The following is a 22998-nucleotide window of genomic DNA, read 5'->3' as shown; positions in this document are numbered from 1 at the left end:
CATCCTACATTAAAGAAAACAGTAAGCTGCCAAACAGATGTGTTATAGGTTAGAGGTGAGTGATCTATTTCACTCAGTATATAAACATTCTTGCTCTGTTGGTAAAAGCCGTTGTTTTTTCAGTATCACAAATTTTTGGTATCACAATGTATTTAAAACATTTTGAAAACACGTGTATGACCTACGCTGCAACATTATACGACACTAAAAACGTGCATTGAAATCGAGAGCATCTGAAAAGTAAAATAGACTTCCTCTGGAATACCTGTGCGTTTTCTTCATGAGTGACTGTAGTGAAAATAACATTAACATTGACGATAGACAAATGGAGAACAACAAAGTGGCATATAGTCTATTAGTTTCCGTGCACATGTTGGCAGGACTTATCCTCACCGAACGTCATAAAATATTTTAGAGATGTCCTTCAAACCTCAAAGATTTCTCATGTCATTGACATAGTACTAGGCCTTGTATACCATAGTATGATTTAGAAACTTACTGTAAAGATGCTCCTACTAAAAAAGATAAGAATTCTTCACCCAAGTTCAACTGAAATGATCATCAAGAGAATATAGGAAACTTTGTGGTAAATTATTCAAAGGGGTAGGTGAAATGTGTTATTATTTATTGTTTTCTATAGCTCCATCATATTCCGCAGCACTGTACAATGGGTAAACATAACATAACATTTTTTTTTACATGGGGTAAGAAGGGCCCTTCTCAAATATACAGTCTAGATACAGGTGTGTGACATTTGGTATAGTGAAGGGAACATGGCCTTAGTAGACATCAGATAAGACAGAAAAAATGAAGAGACGTGAGATGTCACCATACAGACAAATGACAGGTGTTAATAAGAGCGCACTTAGAAACTTCTCTTGGCTAGGTTAAAGTGGGGGCATGCCACCCTTACAGGGGGTGCTAGCTTCCAGGAGAGCTTGCAGAGATGGGACCAAACACCACTCACCAGCCTTGAGGGTATCCACTGACCGAGCCCAGCGCCTATGGCCAAAACCTGGACAATTCCTAGGTATGAATATAAGCAAACTAAAGAAAGTTTTGTACTATATGTCACTAGTGGTTAGTTACTACGGTACACACATCCAGTGATGAAGGATGTTAACATATAGCAGTGGGTTATTAAAGGGTCGGGTGAGATAAGACTTGTTAGTAAAAAAGGAGTGGATTAAATCCCATTGTACAGTGCTTCGGAATATGATAGGGATATATAAAAATAACTCTCAAATTTTAATTCCAATGACCCTCATTAAATAGAATTTGAATAAGGGGGTATTAGGCATTGAGAAATACTGATAAAATCATATTGTTCTGAAATCACAGAGGTGTAATCAAACCTATGACCTTGCACATGCAGACCCAGCGATGGAACCATTAAGCTGGAACTACTGATTATGATGCTTTTGGATAGGAAAAAAAAACATTGATATGTTTATAATACTAAATAATTCCTGGCGTTTGTACTTGATTCCATATATTTACAAAATATATTCTCCAAAATAATGTTCAAACTCCTTATGAAGAAAGGGATACATTTAAGGCATGTCCCTAGGTAGGGTTGCTAGGACTGGTTAAACTGATGGTGTTACCAGAGCTGGACTGGGAATAAAAACCAGCCCTGGAAATAAGGTTTCATGGTGCCATTATTGTGCAAATGAAACATGGGGGCAAGTCATGCGTTTATAAAGTATATTTGAAGAACATATCAGTCATAAATAAGATATGCATTAATAAACATCATGCAATGGATCGGGACCATCTGGGAGAATGCCAGTATAAGTTCAAAAAATGCTAAATCATGAGTATGAAATTCACCATTTTCAAGTTTACTTAAATAGATTACGGAAAAACTTTCACAAGAGATGATGAACAGGAAAATAAAATAGAGCTAAACTTTCTGCAAAATCATGTGATAATCATGTGCAAAACATTTGCTAACCAATGATTTCTTTTATAACAGTCCTAATAACCCTTTAGCGCTCAATTTTTTTTCTAGGCTGTATTGCAACAGTCTAAAAAAACATTTATAGGTCAAAATATCCAAATATCTTTGACATGTTATAAAGTAGGACTCCCCTGTAAACAAATAGATCAACTGAATATCACATGCAAACTCTGCATTGTGTGCATAGATCAAATGAGACCCACATGGAAACATAGAGATCAACTGAATATCACATGCAAACCCCGAATTGCGGGGAGAAACATCAAATGAGAAACATACAGATAAAAAACATGCCTATAATTTTTTTTAAAAAGAATCTACAATTTTAATATTAGAAAAATGTACATATACACTGCCCCTACACACACACATACACTGCTCTTACACATGCCTGCCCATGCATATACACTGCCTGTATACACATCTGCCCATATACACTGACCTTAACACATGCCTAACCATATACACATATATACACTGCTCTTACACGTGCCCGCCCATACACACATATCCTGGTGGCGGGCATCAATCGCCGACGCATAGTACTAGGGAGCACAGAAGCTGACATCTGAAGTGACAGACAGGGTCGGTTAGAGGAAGATCCCTGATGCCAATCCTGATTATAGGGCAGTGTGCGACTACTAAGCAGACCAGCTCTCATAAAGCCTGGGTGCAGTGCACCTCTCGCCTCGGGCCCAGGTGAGGCAGCCAACTGTGAAATTTCCCGGTGTCTAGATCCGGCCCTGGGCATTACTACATAGTTTAGATCACTACAAGGGTACCGTGTGTCAAGGGAGAATTGGTCTTAGTACATATTGATGGGTCAGAAGATTGTTTTGCCAAATAGGGCTGATGGGGATAAGCATGCGAGCCGTTAAGTTTGAAAGGATGGGAGTAGAAGGGAACGGACTGCCCAAATGCTTCTCCATTAGGAGAAGCAGTGTGCTATATATAAAAAAAGTGACCCACTTGCAAACTGTGAAAAGTGGCCTTATCACTATAGCAACCAGTGGAACGATCCAGTATTCAGGAAGATTGAATTGGTTGCTATGGCAATTAGTCTTGCTCCAGGGTCAGATATATATATATAGATAGATAGATAGATAGATAGATAGATAGATAGATAGATAGATAGATAGATAGATAGATAGATAGATAATGTCCTAATGTTTTAAACCAGTTGCTTAAACCAGTTGCCCTTTCATTACTCTTTGACAACAGTAATACATTTTAGGAACACTAGAGGGTGCCATTTCATCACATTTTCATTTAGTAGACATGAGTCAGAAAGTGACATACCTTGTGTTCAATGACATAGAAACAGTTATTTTTGCTTTCTCACTAAATTCACTAAACATTCATTTGAAACATTCTGATAATGTTGTATTTGTTTCGATACTCTGCACTTGCTTTAACTGCGCCATGGAGAATCATTTCTGAACCATTAGTGTCCAGCCTTCAGCAGGGAACTAATTAGAATGATTTGTCTGATCGTAATTGGACTGGATTCGTGATGTATGGGTTTGGTTGGGAATTCTAAATCTTTAATAATCCTATTGTGGCTATTAGTTATATAAAATGATAAAAAGTACATGTTGTCCCTAAATAACCAGGATTTTTGCTTAAATTAATTAGGAAGACAATTTAACCCCTTAAGGACAATAGGGGTTTTTACTCGTAGTATATTGTGGGACAATGGCTATTTTAACATTTTTCGGTGTTGCTGTTTAGCTGTGATTTTCTTCTTTCTCATTTCGTGCTCCCACACATATTATATATTGTTTTTTTCAGGACAAACAGGGCTTTCTTTAGATACCATTAATTTTATCATATCATCTAATTTACTATAAAAAAAATGATAAAATATGGGGATTTTTTGTTAAAAAATTACTTTTTCTCACTTTTTAAACAAAAAACTTTTACTCATCTGCAAAAATGAATGAAAAAACCTGCTAAATAGATTCTACTATTTGTCCTGAGTTTAGAAATACCCAATGTTTTTATGTTTTTTTGCTTTTTTCTGCACGTTATGGGGCAATAAGTACAGGTAGCGTTTTGCTATTTCAAAACCTTTTTTTCCAAATCTGGTAATTCTTCCCCCCATGTGCCATTTTGGGTATCTTTGAAGCCGGCCAATGCAATTTACCCCATCAAGTCATATATTTTTAAAAACTAGACACCCCAAGGTATTTCACATGCTGGTAATTTAACCCTTTCCATGCACTAATTTTACCACCAGCCTTTGTGAAACTTTATGGTAGTACATTTTTTTGTATTTTTTTCACACACGTTGTACTTCAGCTATAAATTTATCGCTCCTGGTATATGTCCCTGTCAAACAACACCCCAATATGTGTTCAGTAACATCTCCTGAGCGCAGTGATACCCCACATGCATGGGTTTGTTGGGTTATTTGGGAGGTAAAAGGCCGCCTTTGTGAGGTGTGTATTTTTTGGCCATTTAGACATCTGATCCTACTGCCCCCATGTCCCATATTTGGGACACCTTTGAACCCGGCCAATTCAATTTACCCCATCAACTCATGCATTTTTTAATACGAGACACCCTATGGGCATTTGTAATGCCAATATTTTAACTCTTTCAATGCTGGAATTTTTGTAAAGATAAAGAATTTTAGGACTTGCTTATTAATTTTTTTTATTTTTTTTTGGTGACAGTGGGGATTTTTATATGTTACCATATTATTTTTATTTTTTTTAAACATTTTTTTAATTTTTTTTTAAATTTTTTTTTTACTAATCACTCATTAGTGAGCTGGGCTCCATTGACCTTGCATGGTTGGATGCAGTACCTGCATTCAACCTGCAGGAGGAGCTCGAGAGTTCACAAGAGGGTCTGGATAGACCCTCTATGAACTCATATTTATTGTTGATGCCATCCTGTGAATGACGGCAACGTCATTTACAGGATGGCACTTGTGGTTGCTCTTCGGAGCAATCACAAGGTGATCGGGGGTCGGGGGCTAGTGTTACTGACATGCCTCTATACTGAGGCATGTCAGTAACACCATTTATGCTTAGGAAGCGATTCAGATCGCTTCCTAAGCTGTTTTAGCCGGGCGCCGCCGCGATCTTTGATGATCGGTGCGGTGGCGGCCATATTTCTTCCGGGGAGGGCTGCCGAGGGCTGCCCTCCCCGGATCCACGGTCAGCCTCACTTGTGAGGCTTCCGTGGATGCTGCAAAGCCGCCGATCGCGGCGAAAACGCCGCGATCGCGGCGATGCAGCTATTTAACGGCAGCACGTACATGTACGGGCATTGTCGTTAACCCGTTGCACGGCAACCCCGTACATGTACGGGGATTGTCGTTAAGGGGTTAAAGATGACACAGTGCAGCACATGCAGTGTTCCCTATTTCTTCACAATAACGGTATATACCAAAAGTATAAAAAAAACAATGGTTTAAATCAAACACTTACTTCCAAATGTTTAACCCCTTCAGGACCAAGGTTTTTTTTATACCATCAAGACCATTTCATTGGCCAAATATTTGTCTACCAATGATTCCCCTTTTTCTATACCCACACAATGTTTCAGGACAAGCAAGCCCTTCTTCTAAAGCCATATCAATACATATAACTGTAATCTTACAAGTACTAAAATCAGGGGAATTGTTTTCTGCAATAATACTTTAAAGTCATTTTTTCCTTTTTCCCTATTTGTGTTTGTGCAATTATTTTTGAACTGCTTTCAGGATCTCGTTTGTATCTAAAGTGTTTCCCAGATAATTTCATGGTGACACACTGAGATCAATTTTTTTTTTTTTTTTTAAGTTTTTATTATTGTTGCCCTTCTTATTTTTTTAATACTTTCGTTTTCAATTTGTATTTTTTGATTATTGACACAGCTGTCAATGAAACATGATAAGAGGCACATTTGAGGATGTCACTTGTATCTAAGATGTAGAACTGACATCACCAGGATCGCTATATTTTTTATCGATTTTTTAAAACTTTTATTACAATTTGTAGTTTTCATTTTTAAAAGAGGGGCTAACTCTGTTCCTTCCTCTTCTTAATCTGATCTCCCTTGAAGTTTATCCCCCTGTCGCTGTCACCCACCCTGTTCAACATACGCATCAAACCACTAGCAGACCTCATCCAATCAAGAAGACTATATTTCCACCTGCAAGAAGATGAGACACAAATATACATTGGTGCATCAGAATGGCACAGAAAGCATGCCAACGTCATCTTCTCTTGCCTTATAGACATTAAAGACTGGGTGGCAGCAAACCTAACACAACTCAACTCAGATAAAACCGAACTGATGGTGCTAGAATTTAGATCTTGCCCATCAAGCATTACTTCCTAACAAGCAGCAAAACTGTGTGGCCCATTATATGCAACTCCCCCGCATTCCCTTTCTCCCAATCACCGCAGCAATGCACACATTTTTTAAATAACACCCAATAAAGGCTACCACGAAAATTGATCTGAAAACATTCCATATGATACACAGAACAGCACACCTGCTAGATAAACACGATGTGATGTAACAGTCCCTGGACTACAACAATGCTTTACATGTAGGCATGCTAAATGACCTGCTCTACTCACTATAGGCAGAATCATCTCTGGGAATTCCATATCTGTCAAACCAAGGAGGCTATTCACCTACCATACTAGTGGCATGGGTCTAGAATGCACCCCCTCTGTCTATCAGGACAATAGAATATCATCCCACATACATACGGAAACTAAAGATTTGGCTGTCCAACAAGGCATTCCCATCTGTAACCTCCTAATTCCCTGGCTTTTTAAGCCCAGAGAAGCAGGTTTTACCCTTTTAGAAAGGAAGCACGAAAGAACATGACTCATGTCTTACTAAGAGGGTGGTATGTATATATATATATATATATATATATATATATATATATATATTGCACAGTCTCTTATCAGAAGTGGTAGATGCTAATACAGTGAGGGAATTAAAAAAAAATGATAGGGTAGGCACAAAGCTATCCTGAATCTAAGACAAGGCCAAGGTCTCTTCATCATGAAAAATGCCCAGAGTAGATGGGCTTAGGGGTTCTTATCCTATTCTATGTTTCTATGGTTGTCAGTGCTGTATCTGCCCCAAACCAGACAAGGCAACTGCCTTGGGCGGCACATTTCAGGGGCAAAAAACGCAGCCCCAAGCGCCGATAGAACACCCCCAGCAAGTGTTCCAGCCAATGACGCTCGCCCGCGCCATTTCTTGTGGGCGGTGCCGCAGGTTCCGTTTGAATACCCCTTCTTTTGGTACTGCATTCAGGATGGCGACTGCGGATAGTTTTATAAAACTAGGAACCACTTAAAAATCAATGACATATGTCTGTTGTTGGCTAAATCACTACAAATCATTTATACAATCACAGGTTCCTCCTTACTAACAATTTTATTTAACCTTTCTAATTGTATTCCCCCCCAAAAAAGTTTAAGATCATTATTATTATATTTAGAAAAAGTTATCCTCCTAATTCCTCACAATTTTTTCCCTTGCATATCTATATAGTGATTCAAATTCTGTAGTTATTCGTTATTGTTCGTAGTTGGTTTTATTGTTTAACCTTTTGATCTTTTCTTCAAAGAATACTCTGCATGGATATCAAACAAATACAAACACAACACGGGTTTAGCCAAAAACAAAAAATGTTAAATATATATGTGTGCCACAATTATTGGCACCCCTATGAATTTATAAGAGAAAAATATATTTGAAGTATATTTCTATTGATATTTAACGATTTTTAGTACACCTGGGTAACTAGGAACAAGAAATTGTTCAATCATAACTTCCCGCTTAAACCCCTAGTGACATAATACTGGCACTTAACTCCAAGTGATTGTTAATGACACAATAAGCAACAACGGAACCCAGGAACATAGTTTGAGAGGACCCCAATGAGAATGGTGGTCAGGAATTGACAGGTAAAGACACCAGGATGCAGCATAGTCAAACCAGGCCAGGCCAGGCCAACAGAAGGCAGCATAATCAAACCAGGTTGGGATACAATAACAGAAGACATCATAGTCAAAAAGACCAGGACAGGTCAACAGAAGGCAGCCTAGCTTAAGCAGAACGGGACAGTATAACAGGAGGTAGAATTAGCCAAAACATGTCAGGTTAGAATAACAGAAGGCAGCATGGTCAAAACAGGCACAAGAGCAAAACCACATAAGGTCTCCATTCAGAAAATTCACAGGGTTAATATTGGCAGCAGGATGGGTAGCAGAGGATGCAGCTGCCCGGTTTCTCGATCTCAGGTAAGTCCTAGGCAGCAGTGACCACATCAATCAGCAGACCCCTAGGTCTTCTGGTCACCCAATCCTGACAAGTTCTAGGTATGGTTGTAAGTAGGGCTGCAACTAACGATTATTTTAATAATCGATTAGTTGGCCGATTATTTTGTCGATTAATCGATTAATCGGATAAAAAAATAATGTATTTTAAATTGAAGAAAAATTGCAATAAAAAACGTACAATTAACACTTTCATCTCTTTATTGCAATGGCCTCTCTCTATTCACCTTCTTATTTTACTGACATAATAATAAAAGCTACAAGAACCCAAACACGGTGTTTCTCAAACCAGGTTTTAATACAAAGTTATTAGTAAATATTAATTCATATGTTAACTATTTTCATATTTAATAAAAACTGAGAAAAAAGCCTTTTGATTAAATTTTTTTATTTACCAAACTGCCCCCAGTTATGCACATCTGACCCCCAGCTTGCCACTCTGCCCCCATATATGCCTTATACCTCTTATATGCCAGATTCCACTGTGCCCCCTGATATGCCACTGTGCCCCCTGATATGCCTTATACTCCTTATATGCCAGTGATATGCAACTGTGCCCCCTGATATACCTTTTACCCCCAGATATGCCTAATATCCATATGCCTTATACCCCCTATATGCCTTAAAAATTCATAATACCCCCCATACACCACTATAACTCACCCATACACCACTCTGCCTCCTCCCCCCCTCCCATACACCACTCTGCCTCCTCCCCCCCTCCCATACATCACTTTGGCTCCTCCCCTACCATACATCACTTTGCCTCCTCCCCTCCCATACATCACTTTGGCTCCTCCCCCTCCCATACTCCACTCTGCCTCCTCCCATACACCACTCTGGCTCCTCCCCTCCCTTACATCACGTTGGCTCCTCCCCCTCCCATACATCACTTTGCCTCCTCCCCCCTCCCATACTCAACTCTGCCTCCTCCCCCCTCCCATACTCCACTCTGCCTCCTGTGAACCTCCGTTTCTGACAAGACACCAGGGAGCCGGGTAGAGAGGCAGAGTGGCGTATGAGAGGGGGAGGAGCCAGAGTGGTGTATTGGAGGGTGGCTCCCATACACCCCTCTGACTCCTCCCCCCTCCCATACACCGCTCTGCCTCTCTTCCCGGCTCCGTTACTGAAGGCACTTTCACTGCAGCTTCATAGAAGCCATAGTGTAAGTGAAGGGCAGTAACGGAGTCTGTCTGTGCGATGCAGACCCTCACCGGATGACAAAGAGGATGATTCTCACATCGCACAGACAGACTCCGTTACTGCCCTTCACTTACACTGAGGCTTCTATGAAGCTGCAGGGAAAGTACCTTCAGTAAGGGTGCCGGGTAGAGAGGCAGAGTGATGTATGGGAGGGGGGAGGAGGCAGATGGGAGGGGGAGAGAGACGGAAGTGAGAGACCTGCCGACAGTGAGGGGAATCCAGGTCCCCTGCAGCGTCGCGGGGGATCTGGATTCCGGTGTTATAATCCGATCTCTGTTTGAGGTCGGATTATATAAGGAGAGGAGTTTTTCAGAGCATTTGCTCTGAAAAAAACCTCTTTTTATAATCGATAAAAATCGATCCGATTAATCGATGATGAAATTCGTTGACAACGATTTTCATTATCGATTATTATCGATTTTATCGATTAGTTGTTTCAGCCCTAGTTGTAAGCCATATGAGATATACAGCAACTATAACACAAATATGACATAAATTGTTATAGGGAAAACTTTATTAACTTTAAGACAAGATGATACAGAAGGTTCACCCACCTTGTGAGTAATGCAATAACACAGCATTCTTAGGAGAATTCTTGCCTTGTAAAGTATTGCTTGTGCTTTGGCACAAATCTGGAATGTACAATGTTTTAGCCAAAGGATTTTTCTATTGATTACAGCTGTCATACATAAAATATTTGACACCTGGAAGGGAGCTAAAAAGCTGGTATAATCCAGACAGTTTATAACAGTCTAACATATTTTGGACATTGGCAAGTTGCTGAACACAATAAATTTGAGGTTGCTATTGTAAACATGGTAAGAGTGTGATGACATATCAAATGTGGAGGTTTATGAATCTTCCATTTATGATTAGCTAAATTATACAATGAAGGCTTCCCAGATACCTTTTTCTTCTGGTAGTGCTTGGCTCAGCTGCATGTTTCAACTTGGGTGTTTGTGACAATGGACTAAACGTTTCATGAACCCAACGACAAGTTCATTTTTTAGTTGATATTTGGATGTGCATATAAGTGCCCAAATACACATTTAGGTTTTCTGGCTGATGGTCAATATACAATTTAGGTGTCTTCCTTACCAACAAGGCAATTTATAATCCTTTTCATCTGGAGGACACGTTGGACACAGAGCATGTCCAACGTTGATGCAGATTGGTGTCAAGCAATAAACCACAAGCTGTAATGAGTTACCAAATCCAATCTTTAGGGTGGTTGTTAAGAGCAGAACATAATTATCTGATACAGAGATCTGCTGGCTTCTATGTCCCTTGTGCCTCGTCCTCTATATTCTATAATATACATTCACCAGATCTCAACACATAATGAGAATGAGCATGTTGTATAATACAAGAAATGATGGAAAGTAAAAATGGAAGAAACTGATGGAAAGTTAATTGAAATTTCTTTTTTTTTTTTTTTTTTTTTACTTTCCCTGAAATGTTTTTTTTATTGGCCTACAGAGAAACAAGATTATTAACATACATTACCATAGCTACTATCTAATCATTTGTAGCCAGATGCAAACATTGAACTATTTTTTTTATGACTGATCAATGTCCAAACCCAGAAAAGAACGCATTGATCATGCTTCATTCATAATTTTTGTTGGGAACAATTAAATCTCATGTGGCACAAAAAGTTGCTGATAGGCTGTTACCAGAGAAAATCAAAATGCCTACAAATGCCTTAAAAAGAAGAAAACAATAAAATGACAGATTTGCTTAAGTTTATTTGAGTACAATACTACAGATTACAATAAGGAATTAATGTTTTGTCTAAGTGAAACAAAACGTTTTAATGTATCTGTAGCCTGCTGGCAGAAACAACAACGACGGATGAACGATGCGAAATTGAAAAGGACGCCCTCTAGCGAGTCCAGTAAGATACGGTAGAATCCAGTAGGAGAACAAGGCAGGGCATTGGATGCTGAGATAATGGTACCCAAATACAGAACCATGGGTTACTCAGAATTTGGCTGGAATATACCCTGTTACAGTTCACGGTAATTCAAGAGTTAAGCAACACGTAGTTGAGACTATCACAGACAAGGACTAATTGTATAATGAGGGTTTAAATATTCATCCAATGATCAGACACTCCTACTCCCTTAATTAAGGGTGCCGGCCAAAATTTATATCACAGCCCTTTAACAGGGCTATGAATATTCATATAAATGTCTGCCGCTCAGATGGTCCCCTTTGACGTTCCAGCGTGCGCCCTGCTCTGTAGCGGACTCTCAGACGCAGGGACACATGCCTCCATACCATGCGGCTGCAAAGCCACCTTCAACCTCCCCGAAGGCTGCCAGGAGCCACCAAACCCAAACAGCAGGAGACTGAGCGCAGGGTTGGTGTTTCAGTCCCTGTGCTTGTCTGGACCTTCCACAGGTAACAGTATCTCACAGCTTGGGTTTCTTCTTCTGAATGTTTGGTTCACTCTTACAACTCCACTTGTCATTTTTTTCCATATCGCCAATGCTTTTTATTCCCTCATTTGAGAGCCAAGATTAGTATTTTTTTGTTGTACGTGTAGGAAACTGTACTCCAAAAGCTATATAGAAATAGGTCAGAATCAGCATCGGTAGGAACATCAGCAAAGTAAATAATCTCCTAAGAGAAAGAGAGGATGATTTGAGATAACAGCAGATGAGTTGCATGCATTATTCAGCTGTTAGGGAAAATGTAGACTTTTAGCTGAATTCATAAGATAACAACTGAAATGCTGAGAAATTGATAACCATAGACAATGAACACTTCACGCACCCGCCACATCTACATCACGCATGACGTTAGCAGGTGCACTTAATTACACTAACACGATTGTCTTCATGTGCAAAAAGAAAGTCAAACAGAAATGTACCAGACTTGCACGTCTTTATTCACAGAGAAAATTTACGGAATAAATGCACATCAATTAACAAACCCATTAGTATGAAATGGTACTCCCTCATTACAGTATAAGCGTATGGAATATAATGTAGTGACATCTTGTCAACTTCACTACAGTATTATTTTATGTGTAAACCACTAACATTTTGACAAAAACTGCATCATTTATTTCTCCAAATAAAGTAATGCACGCAATATCCTCATTTAACTTAGAAAAAAGGTTATGGTTACACATAAAGGCGAAACAGAAGAAATACATTAACCAGGGAGAACGTGAACTTTCAAGAGATTTAAAAAAAAAGTGAGAAATGACTGCCAATGTAATCTGTATGTGAACTGTGAACCAACCACCATATTTTATATCCTTTAGTTATTATTCCATATTGTAAGGAATTTATTTATATATATATATATGTATAATATTTGTTGCAAAAAAATAAATAGTAGCTTGATCATTTATTTCTAGCTAGTTCTCACAGCTTGGAAGCCTTGTGGAGATCGGAACACAGAACCGATTACGCCACGCGTGATGCAGAGAGCATATTTATGCTGCAAGCCACATATCGTCGCAAAAATAGCAGAAATGCTCAGGTTTTAGGTATGGAACGTGTGATGCCAGATCAGACTGGTACCACCCTTAGTGTCTGAAGTCTGGCTAGGAAAAGCAACACTCAACTTTAACAAGCAAGGGGCATCCTGTAAGTAAATCATGCTGGGAAAAAGGAGAGCGCAAAGAATGCCTATGTAATTAGCAAAAACCTGCTCGGCACACAGTACTAAGTACCCTACAGACACTATAAACATGCCACATCACAGCCAGCTTTTAGCCTAATTAACTTACTAAAACTACCTATAACTTGGGGTTTTTGTTTATCAATTAGCGTAAATGTTTTGTAAATCCGACCTCGTGGAAGCTGAGATTGAAGGCAGCCTTAGGCAGAACCTACAGTATCTGATCAAAATTTCTTTTTCCACACCCTCATAAAACCTTCTTGAAACAATCAACTTTGCATTAGATGAGAGATAACATGAACTATAATGGGTATGGACAGCCATACAAATCCTGATGGATGATGGCTACTCCCATAACATATCCAGAAAATGTGTTTTAATACATATATATTGGTTAAGATTACATAGGTTTATATGGTAAGTATAGTATAGTTTATACATTGGATACATTGAAAAACGATTTAAACGGTGCAATGAGTAAGCGTGCTATTAAGGAACAAAACCAATATTCAGCGGTGATATTAACATCTGCATGACTTTGGAATTTGGCCCAGACAACCACTATGATGAAATAATCCATCCTGTGGTTTTTACATTGATAGGGAAATTTCCCCGTCAATAGAAAGGAGATCAGACTGTCAGTTGACGCCTGGGACTCTAGCCTGTGGTAGGCTGGGTTTGAGCTGACTGTGTACACGCCATAATTCATGGCCCAAACTCAGAATGAACACATCTGGAAACACGTAATCTGTGTAGTAGAGACCCTGTAGGGTCAGTACGTAGCCTGACCACACATACTTTGATCACAAACGCAGGGTTGCAGAGCCTTGCTTCCTTATCTCTGTGTAATCATCTTCAGTGGAGACGTTTCTACTCCTTTCCACAAAAAAAATTATTTAAACAAATAGTAATAAAAACATTAGAACTAAAAATGGAATAGAAAAATAATTATACCTACCTCAGTGATGATACCTTGACATCCGCTTATGAGGAAGATCCCTAAGGATACAGAAATAGATCCTTTGAAACAATAAGTCAAATGGTCAGTGAGACTCAACTTGACATATTCACTAAAATATGAGTTGTTTGTAAGTGTCTGTGACTTTGAGCTCCAGGGCACTGGCATTCACATCTGTGCAACCAGCGGCCATTTTTCAACCCGCTGCCATCTGGAGCAGATGGGCTTAATCGTTTTTAGCATCTTTTTTTCCTACCCCTTTCGCTGGTGTCAAGCAATGTTCTCTTAGTTTCAACTCGCATTTGAATATTATAGGTTAATGAATCTGTGAGTGACTTTGTATTTTCAGCTCATATCAGCTTGACCCTCCTTCGGCTGAGTGTATGAGAGTCCAAATGCGAGTTGGACTTCAGCTGTTGCAACATAATGAAAACATGAAAAAGTAGTTAAAAAGTGCTGAAACACCTCACAACACTCTCACTTGAAGAAAAAAACCTTTTATATATAATTTTTGCCGTCACCCTAAAGTCATCCTTGTTGCTTTAAGACAGGCTAGGAAGGATAGAATTACAGGACATCACGCGACATCTTACCCTGTGACCAGCCATTTGTGCCTTGTGCGGAGACATCAGGGAGAGACATGTTCTTAAGACTTAATATGGAAAATAAAAAGGAAATTACTCACAAACTATCACAAATTATTACCTTCTATATACCCAGAATTAGAAACAATGAAATCTTTTGGGGACCTTTTATTTTTAGCAATCATCAATTCAATCATATCTCGGAAAGGTGTTTTTTGTTTTTGTTTTTTGTTTTTTAAAGGGGAATTCACATTGTTTTGTGTGTGTGTTATATATTTACATTGTCAGTGTACCCAGCTACAGTATGTGTGCTAAGCTTTTGTTACTTGAGGCACAAAAGTAGGACAAGTTCCTGGCTGTACTAGCCTAAGATGATGTCCGGAGTATTTTCACATATTAATGTGCCGCACCGGATTTATCTATATGGTGACACCATGCACATGAATTAAAATATAATACAAACATAGATTTCTGTTATATATTCTATAAAGCGGTGTCCCATCATGTACCTGCAACATGTGTAGTTTAAAATGAAAGTCATGGCACCCGCTAAAGCCATAGTGTCCGGATTATGAAAGGGCCATTGCACAGGGAATGGGCGCTTAAAAATGTGATCATCTCTTTAGTGTGATTTCATAATATTGCTAGGCAATTGGTGGAATTTGGTGCCAACATAGAATTTGGTATAAGTGTATAAGTTCTTGGTGCATTCCATCTACTCACAAGTACTTGTTCTATGACACTATATCCCAGCCCATTGTACTCTAGGGCTCTTATTTTAGGCAGACAGGACGTATAATCACAGATTAACATAAATATGCTATAGAAGAGATTTTCGGGACAGAATGAGAAGGTGATGAATGATACCTGTCATTAATTTTTATATAACTGTTGCTTTCTCTAAATAACACATAATTAAAAATGCTGTTCTGTTCATTTGTAACAAACTATAGTAGGTCTAAGTATAGTATGGTTTTTGCTAAGGACACTTCAGAATAGTTTGTTGCCATACTGTAAAAGCTTCTTAAAAGTTTGGGTGTGATTAAACCTGCAGAAAAATAAAATGATAGATCTGCTAGGGTTTATTTACCATTTTTTTTTGTCCAAGTGGAACCACACCTTTAAGATTAAATGGTCAGCGCCTGCTCTCTGTTAACTGCTATACAAAGACGCAGAAGAAAATTTCTGTTCATATATTGCTAAATTGTTTTCTATATTGAGCAGTATATATATTTGTATAAAGAGAAAGATGGTTAACCATTATGTATTCATTTATTCAACACTCAATACCATCGCATCCTATTCCGGATGTAAACCGGTTACATTGGGGTTTATGCAGTAGAGGAAGTTGTGGTGAGTTCAAACATCTTGTGTGTTTATGTAAACATTCTTGTAGGGGCACTATACTCGGCTTTGCACTAAATAGTTAAGTCTTTGAGATGGAATGTTTTAACTTTCACTTTAGTGAATAACCATCAACGGTGTGTCAACGATACGGCTAAAGCGGGTGCTATAGTAAGTTGTTGTTATACTAACCAGGTGCTTATAACACTTTAAATAGGCTGCATACACAAGTAACAGTAAAACAACAACAGCTCTGTAATAATCAGTGATTATTCTATGTTTATTAAGGGTTAAAACAGAAAGCAAATGTCATAAGCACCAGCAATCAAAGAACCGGGACTTGGCTGCAGAGGCTAAGTTATGCCCCTCGGCTAAAGTGCATAGGCACTATTAAGTTAGACCACCAATTTGTAGCCCTAAATAGATTTGGAAGTAATGCAAATAAGTTACACTTATTGTAAATGAAATAAAGATATTGAAAACAAAATGTATGTTCTGTCTCAATCAAGCTGTGGTTGTGAAAATCCGCAGTCACCAGCTATATGCATATTAGGGCAGATTTACTAAAACAAAAAGCTTTAAGCATAGAATTGATGTTGTCTGGAGGTGGTACCGATTTGCACAAACAATGGCATTGTCATTCTTCACTGAACAGAAATGCAATCTGTGTACACTAACAATACTCTTGGGAATTAAAAGAAAAATAAACACCGGCAATGTTTTTGGTTCAACTGAATTCTTTATTCAAGATGGAAAAAAAAATACAAAGGATAGTTTGGTTTTTTTTTTGGGAACTAGCAGTGACACAAATAAAACATGTTGTCGACGCAGAGTTAATGTTACATTGCATGGAGTCTAAATCCTGTCACCATGGTAAAGTTTCAGCCCTTTACCGTGCAGGTCTGCAACATGTCAATTTTCCTCATTTTACTAAAAAAAAGATGTTTCTGAGAACCTTTTTAAGTATTTACACAAACCTTAAGTAAAGCAGAGGAAGCTGGCCTTTGGAATCTGTTATGATACGATTCCCATCACCACCAGGTATGCATAATGCTGGAGGTAACGGGATTTGCAATTAGCAGATGGAGTGCCAAAGGCCATCAAGCTCCTGCTTTAAAGAAACGTAATCTCTTAGAGAATAAAATACTTACAGAAACAATTAAAAGAAAAACATTTTTTTTTCCTCTTTCTTTTTCTAATTTTTTTTTTTTTAACATCACAATGCATCTCCCTACTTTGGTCAGCAAACAGGAAATATTATGCTAACAGACATAATAGAATAATACAATAAGTAGTAATGCAAGTACACTATGTACTCAAACATAATACAGTCTCATAAATCCACACTTCTCAAATTCTATCCTTGAAATAAAATTCTATACAAGTCTTATTTCATTCTAACTGCCCATTTTTTTTTAAAATGTAAATATTTTTACTTCTTTCTTCATTATAATAATATCAACTGAAAAGAAAATTAACTTAACAATAAATTAAGCTGTGCATCACTAATACATTATCATCAAGGTGAAATACAGGCACTTGACAGTTTTATGTGCAAGGCAAAACCTTTACTGGTAACAGTATAAGGCAGTCTAATTTACAACCAGTGTATACATTCACTAAGGAATTACTTCGATTTTTGGTAAAACCAAGTTGTTTTTATTTGAAAAAGTAACAGAGGCACAATCAAGGCACCCTAATAATTCATAGGAAGGTTTTTTTCTTTTACTAGGAAAAAAAGTGAACTTTAATACTTTTCTACTATTAAAAAAAAAGTAGAAGTGCAAATCTTATTTCCGAAGGATTCCGATAAATATAAAACTACATAGGTCTACAATACTTTGGAGATTTTGGTATAAAATGACCAGATGAAAATGGTTCAACCTACCCATTTTAGGGAGAGCGATTGCATATTGCTACATGACAGCAGTCGTCATTCTAACTCTTCCCAGCTTTCGGTAAGGTTACCTTTGCTTCGCCTTCTAATACTAACCAATTTCCCGGCAGATTTAATGCTCCACCGGGAGCTGTTTCCTGAACTCGTCAGATTTGTATATTTGCTGGATCCTTTGGTTTCCTCTTCCCAGCCTGGCCAGGAATGGCTGTCTTCTAACGCCTCTTCTGGAATAAACGCCGGCTCTTCTACGGTAATCTGCGGGGGGTCCCAACCCTCAATCTCATCCGCTTTCTTGGGCTGAGTGTTCTGTTTTATCGCCAAACTGTCCCAAAACCCAGGTTTTTTTTCAGTCTTCACTTCCTCTTTTGGTTTCACAGACGTTCTGAAAATAAATTAGGATACGCAAAGATTGTTACAATGCTCTTTAAGTTTATGTGACAACCCCTAACCTTTGTTTTTAACTGCCATACAATACAAACGTGTTATTTTTGTTTTTCCGCAACAAATCGCAAATGTCTACTCAATAAGAGGTTAAAAAATGTAATAATTTGTTAATTATAGTCTAGCTATCTTTCACTAAAAACACTTTATATTTAATTAATGCACATTTGTCACACCTATATTTATATACACTAGTAATAACAGCGCTGTATTCTTCTTTTTCTTCTATCTTTCAGTAAAACATACTAAGTTCTTAAATGTATGATACAATCATGATTTGTGTGCACGACTATTTTCTTTTCTTCTACCTGTCAAAGAAAAGCTACGCATGTTAACTTGAGAGGTACAAAAGAAAAGCGCTTTTTACAGAAATATGTCAACGCTGCATAAAATACAGTTACTAAAGCTAGGCATAAGGAAGCAAAATGTATTTGATGTGTCGAAACACATGCAGAGGAGAAAACTGTCCAGTTAATGAAGAAAAAAAATAGGGGAAGGGTAAAACATTTTTTAGATATATAAGTGAAATGAGAAAAACTTAGACTGAGGATAGATAGATAGATAGATAGATAGATAGATAGATAGATAGATAGATAGATAGATAGATAGTATAGTATAGAAATAGTAGGGAAAATAATGGAAACATTGCTAAAAAACAAAAAAAGATTGTTTAATATCTGCATGCAAATAGCCTGCAAAAAAATGCATGGTGATCTTGCCAAAGTAATCATAATTTCTTTTTTTGACTGGGCAACTAAAATAATAGACAAAAGAGGAGCAGTACATACAAACTTCAGTAAGGCATCTGACACTGTCCCTTACAGAAGACTCATAAATAAATTGCAGTGTGTGTGTTAAATAGTTAAATGGATACGGGTAATGGCATAGTGGCAGGAGATAGGTTGTGGTTAATGTTATATTCATATGAAGGTCTTGTTAAGAGTTAATCCTACATTTTTATTAGTGATATTATAAAAAGTCTTAAAGTTAAACTAGGTATTGGTCAATGAAAATACAAAGGTCTGCAACATGGTACAATAAGCCAAATGTTTTAATACATTAGAAAAACGGTCAAGATTATGTCAGTTGCAGTTCAGTGTTGATAATAAGGGATGTAAAAATTAAAAAGGAAAAATATAGTGTTAGGGACACCGTGCTGGCAACAGTGGCAACAAAGGAGAGGTTGGCAGGCAACACAACAAGCGGCAGAAAAAGCAAGCAGGGTGCTGGCTTATATAGTTAGAGGCATTAGATGCGGGCTACCAATGATTATTGGGCATGAATATTATATATATATATATATATATATATACACACACACAGTATATCTTCAGTGGACTTGGGTTTTTTTGCTATAACAGAGCTTTCAGCTTCACCTGGTGACATTTTTAGAGAGACAATAAAAGTTAGTGAGCCTTTAAGCATTTTTCAAAGCTACATAGCTTTCCTGACCGAAAAACTTCAGATTTAAAATATACATGAATCTGCTCATGAAAATTTGAGGGAAAAAATCAAAACCATGGAAAATGTGCACGGGCTAATCCAGAGAGTGACTATAAGCAGAATCAGAGACCACAGTTACCAACGTCCTTTATCTTACTTATTCAATTTTGGAGATTTTGATCCTTTCAATAGCTGCTGTTCATCATCTTTGTTAAATATGGAGGTCACGTCCTTCCAGCCTCGAAAACTAGCACCCTGAACCTACAAAAAAAAAATAAAGTGATATCTTACTGATAGAAACGTAATTAAACACTGCTAAAAACAAACATTAAGACAATTTGAATGAACTATGCTGAAACATCCGTCTAAAAGAATGTTTGACATATGAGAGACAAAAACATTTTCCTCCCACTCACGAGTATATGGAGTTTTGTTTATATTATTCACCGGAGATCCAAGTACAGGATATCACTAGAAAAAAAAAACATTGCAGTATGTTGGGAGAGTCCTGAAAGCTCAGACTTACAGAACTAACGGACAACCTTTTTTATTTACTGGCATTGTGGACTCCAGCTATCCTATGAACTATTGCAGAGGTGAAGCTGTAAAATATGTTAGATATTTTCTAAACTTTTTCAATAATGCTTCCTAAAATACTCAGAAAGTACTTAAATATGCATTATCCTTTGTAATAAATCCGTACAACATTAAACTGTCCCTTTAAATATTGCAGCAGGCTGTGTCCGTGTATGTTATGTATGTATGTATGTATGTATGTATGTCAATGGTCCTACACAGCCTCTTTTCTCGGTGACTTATCCATGATTATTTTATTGCCTATGAGAGGACTGTCGTCTTGAATGGTAGCAGGGAAATGATGCCAATAAGAGCTTTCCAAAGGCCCCAGGCTGTCTGAGAACGTTTTACTGCATACTATATGAATATGTTTAACAGACTTTGGCACCGCTTACAAACAGAACCCTTACACGTCCTTGGGATAATTAATAAGGCCCATTAGTAGTTTAAAAATAAAAAATGTTCTTCAGGGAACAAAAAAAAGTGTTAGTTATTGTTTGGCTATCGTAATTGCAGAATTTCCTTTCTTAAAGTTGTGACCAGAGTACTTCCTTCCTTTCTGCAAACAGCGGAAAAATGGCAATGTGTAACATAAATGTCATTCTAGAGACAGCAAGCACTTGTCTCCACATCTCGTGCCAACCATCCGATTATTCCATACTGTGAAAAACATCACCTACAATGGAGAGCACACAAGGTAGGAGCTTCAGCTGCCAGAGCTCTTTCCAGGAATTCATTCTGCATTAAAGTCAATTACGACCAGGGCACAGAAGGGGGAGGAAAATGTGCACATCAAATATCTATTGAGAACGGTTTTCACGCTTTGTGGTCTCTTCGAAAAATGATGATGGTCAATATGAAAACAAAGAGACGTTTGTGTGTTAGTGTGAAAAGGAGGGCTTTTTTGCATAAACATGTTTGTGGAACAGGCCCAATACGTTTAGTTAAGAATGGTCAGGAGCTAGCCTTTGGGATGATAGCTAGTTTTTTGCTCACTTGAACCCAGAGATTGGTGTCAGGCTTATTAAAAAGGTGCTGTACGAAAAAAAGCCCGATAAAAACAGCCTTTGGCCCCGTTATGCACACTGGTGTCGTGTTGGAAGCAGTTTGCCTACCTCTGCTTTTGCCATTACAGAGGGTAATCTTGTATCATCTTATAATACTCTCCCCACTCATAAGGACAGTCCTGAAATACCAAATGTCTTTTGTGGAAGGGAATAAATAATGCCATGTACACGCTTAGTGTAGAGGTGGTGTATCCGTAGGTACGGTTAGTATATAATGCTGCTTTTATCTTTACCTCCTGAAAGTTAAAACCTTTAGGCTGGTGGAAACCATTTGCATGGCACTATAAAAAAAAATCTTTGTTATTAACTATTAAGGGCTAAAATACTAAAGAGTCTTGGGATCAGTGCATTTCAAAAGTTCCCAGGTATGAGTATACAGGGTTGATCGGTGCCCATATGAGAGCGGGACACATGAGCCAGAGTCTTCCCTGGCAATGCACTCTCTCCAAAAAAAAAAACAAAAAAACACATTACTAGAAAGCTAAAACTATTTTTTCTTCCTTCCTCATGCTCTCTCTCTCACTTCCTTACTCACACTCTCATTGTCTCCCTCATATTCCGTCTTGACTCTTGGTGCACTTCGTAAAAGGTCAAAGCTTCCTGGGCACACGGGAGAGGCTGTCCCCCATGACTCCGCTCTTTTAGAAAGTAATTACCCAGTCCAGGAATAAGACATTTTTAAAAATTTATTGAACACCTTAGTACTTAAATATCGTAATGAATATGCAAGAACAGCAGCACATAAACACCTCTAAAGTCACTCATTACACCCAATCCAAACCACATACATTCTTCATGTACAAGAACATAAGACAAGTGTTCTAACGTTTCCCAGGTTACACGCCTTAGAGGTATCATTTCCTTTTTTTTAGTTTCCAACATAGTTTTTTGCATACAAATGCCTTATAGGCGTAAGGTGCTGCTACGTCCACTGGTAATTTATTTCAAGTACCTACTACTCACCCTTTATAAGTTGTATAACTTTGTATTATGCCCTTTGCTCTAGTACTTCATCGGGAAAATGCTTCCCTCATGGAGCCATGCAAGATCATACTCAGAATATAGAGCAATTTAAGCAAAGCGCTGGCTCCGTGTGTAGAAAAGGAAACCAACAGAAAGCGGCATGTTTAAGTAAGAACTTTGCAACATCAATGCTCCAGTTTGTCCTAATAAAAATTACCCATTCTAAGTCTGTCAAAAATAAATTTTATACAGTAAAGGCAGTCACAGATGAAATGAATGCTACCATTGAATGATATTTCGGGAAAATATTGAAAAGAAAAACATTTATGCTTTCTCGTAAGTCCCTGGAAACGTTTACCCTCGGGGAAGAAATCACTGGACTGTATAGAGTAAAGTTTAATTTACTGCTACAAATAAACCTTTTGGATTCAAGATTAACTATTAAAGGGACAACATCCCTTCCAAATGACATTTTGGCAGAGGCTTTTTCATCCATTATGGTGGTGATAGCGCATGCAGCGTACTTTGATTGAAATCGTTGTCAGCACCTTCCACACAAGCGCATAGGATAGCCTTATGCCTGTGTCATGCATATTTAAATTTCTTCACTGCCTT

General features: G+C 38.0%; 1 protein-coding gene across 1 annotated transcript in view; it reads right to left on the bottom strand.

The window, feature by feature from the left end:
- Nucleotides 1-17182: 17182 nt before the first annotated feature.
- Nucleotides 17183-22998, bottom strand: part of TDRP (testis development related protein) — a 42784-nt gene continuing 36968 nt past the window's right edge. Inside the window, exons 3-4 of the mRNA XM_053459997.1 lie at nucleotides 19935-20038; nucleotides 17183-18275 (exon numbers count right to left, since the gene is read on the bottom strand). Coding sequence (XP_053315972.1) covers nucleotides 17930-18275; nucleotides 19935-20038 — 450 coding nt within the window. The 3' untranslated portion in view covers nucleotides 17183-17929. The remainder of the gene's footprint in view (nucleotides 18276-19934; nucleotides 20039-22998) is intronic.

This window comes from Spea bombifrons, chromosome 3 (assembly GCF_027358695.1).
Source record: "Spea bombifrons isolate aSpeBom1 chromosome 3, aSpeBom1.2.pri, whole genome shotgun sequence".
NCBI lineage: Eukaryota > Metazoa > Chordata > Amphibia > Anura > Pelobatidae > Spea > Spea bombifrons.
Note: the sequence above shows the minus strand (reverse complement) of the source record. Positions and strands in the feature narration are given on the sequence as shown.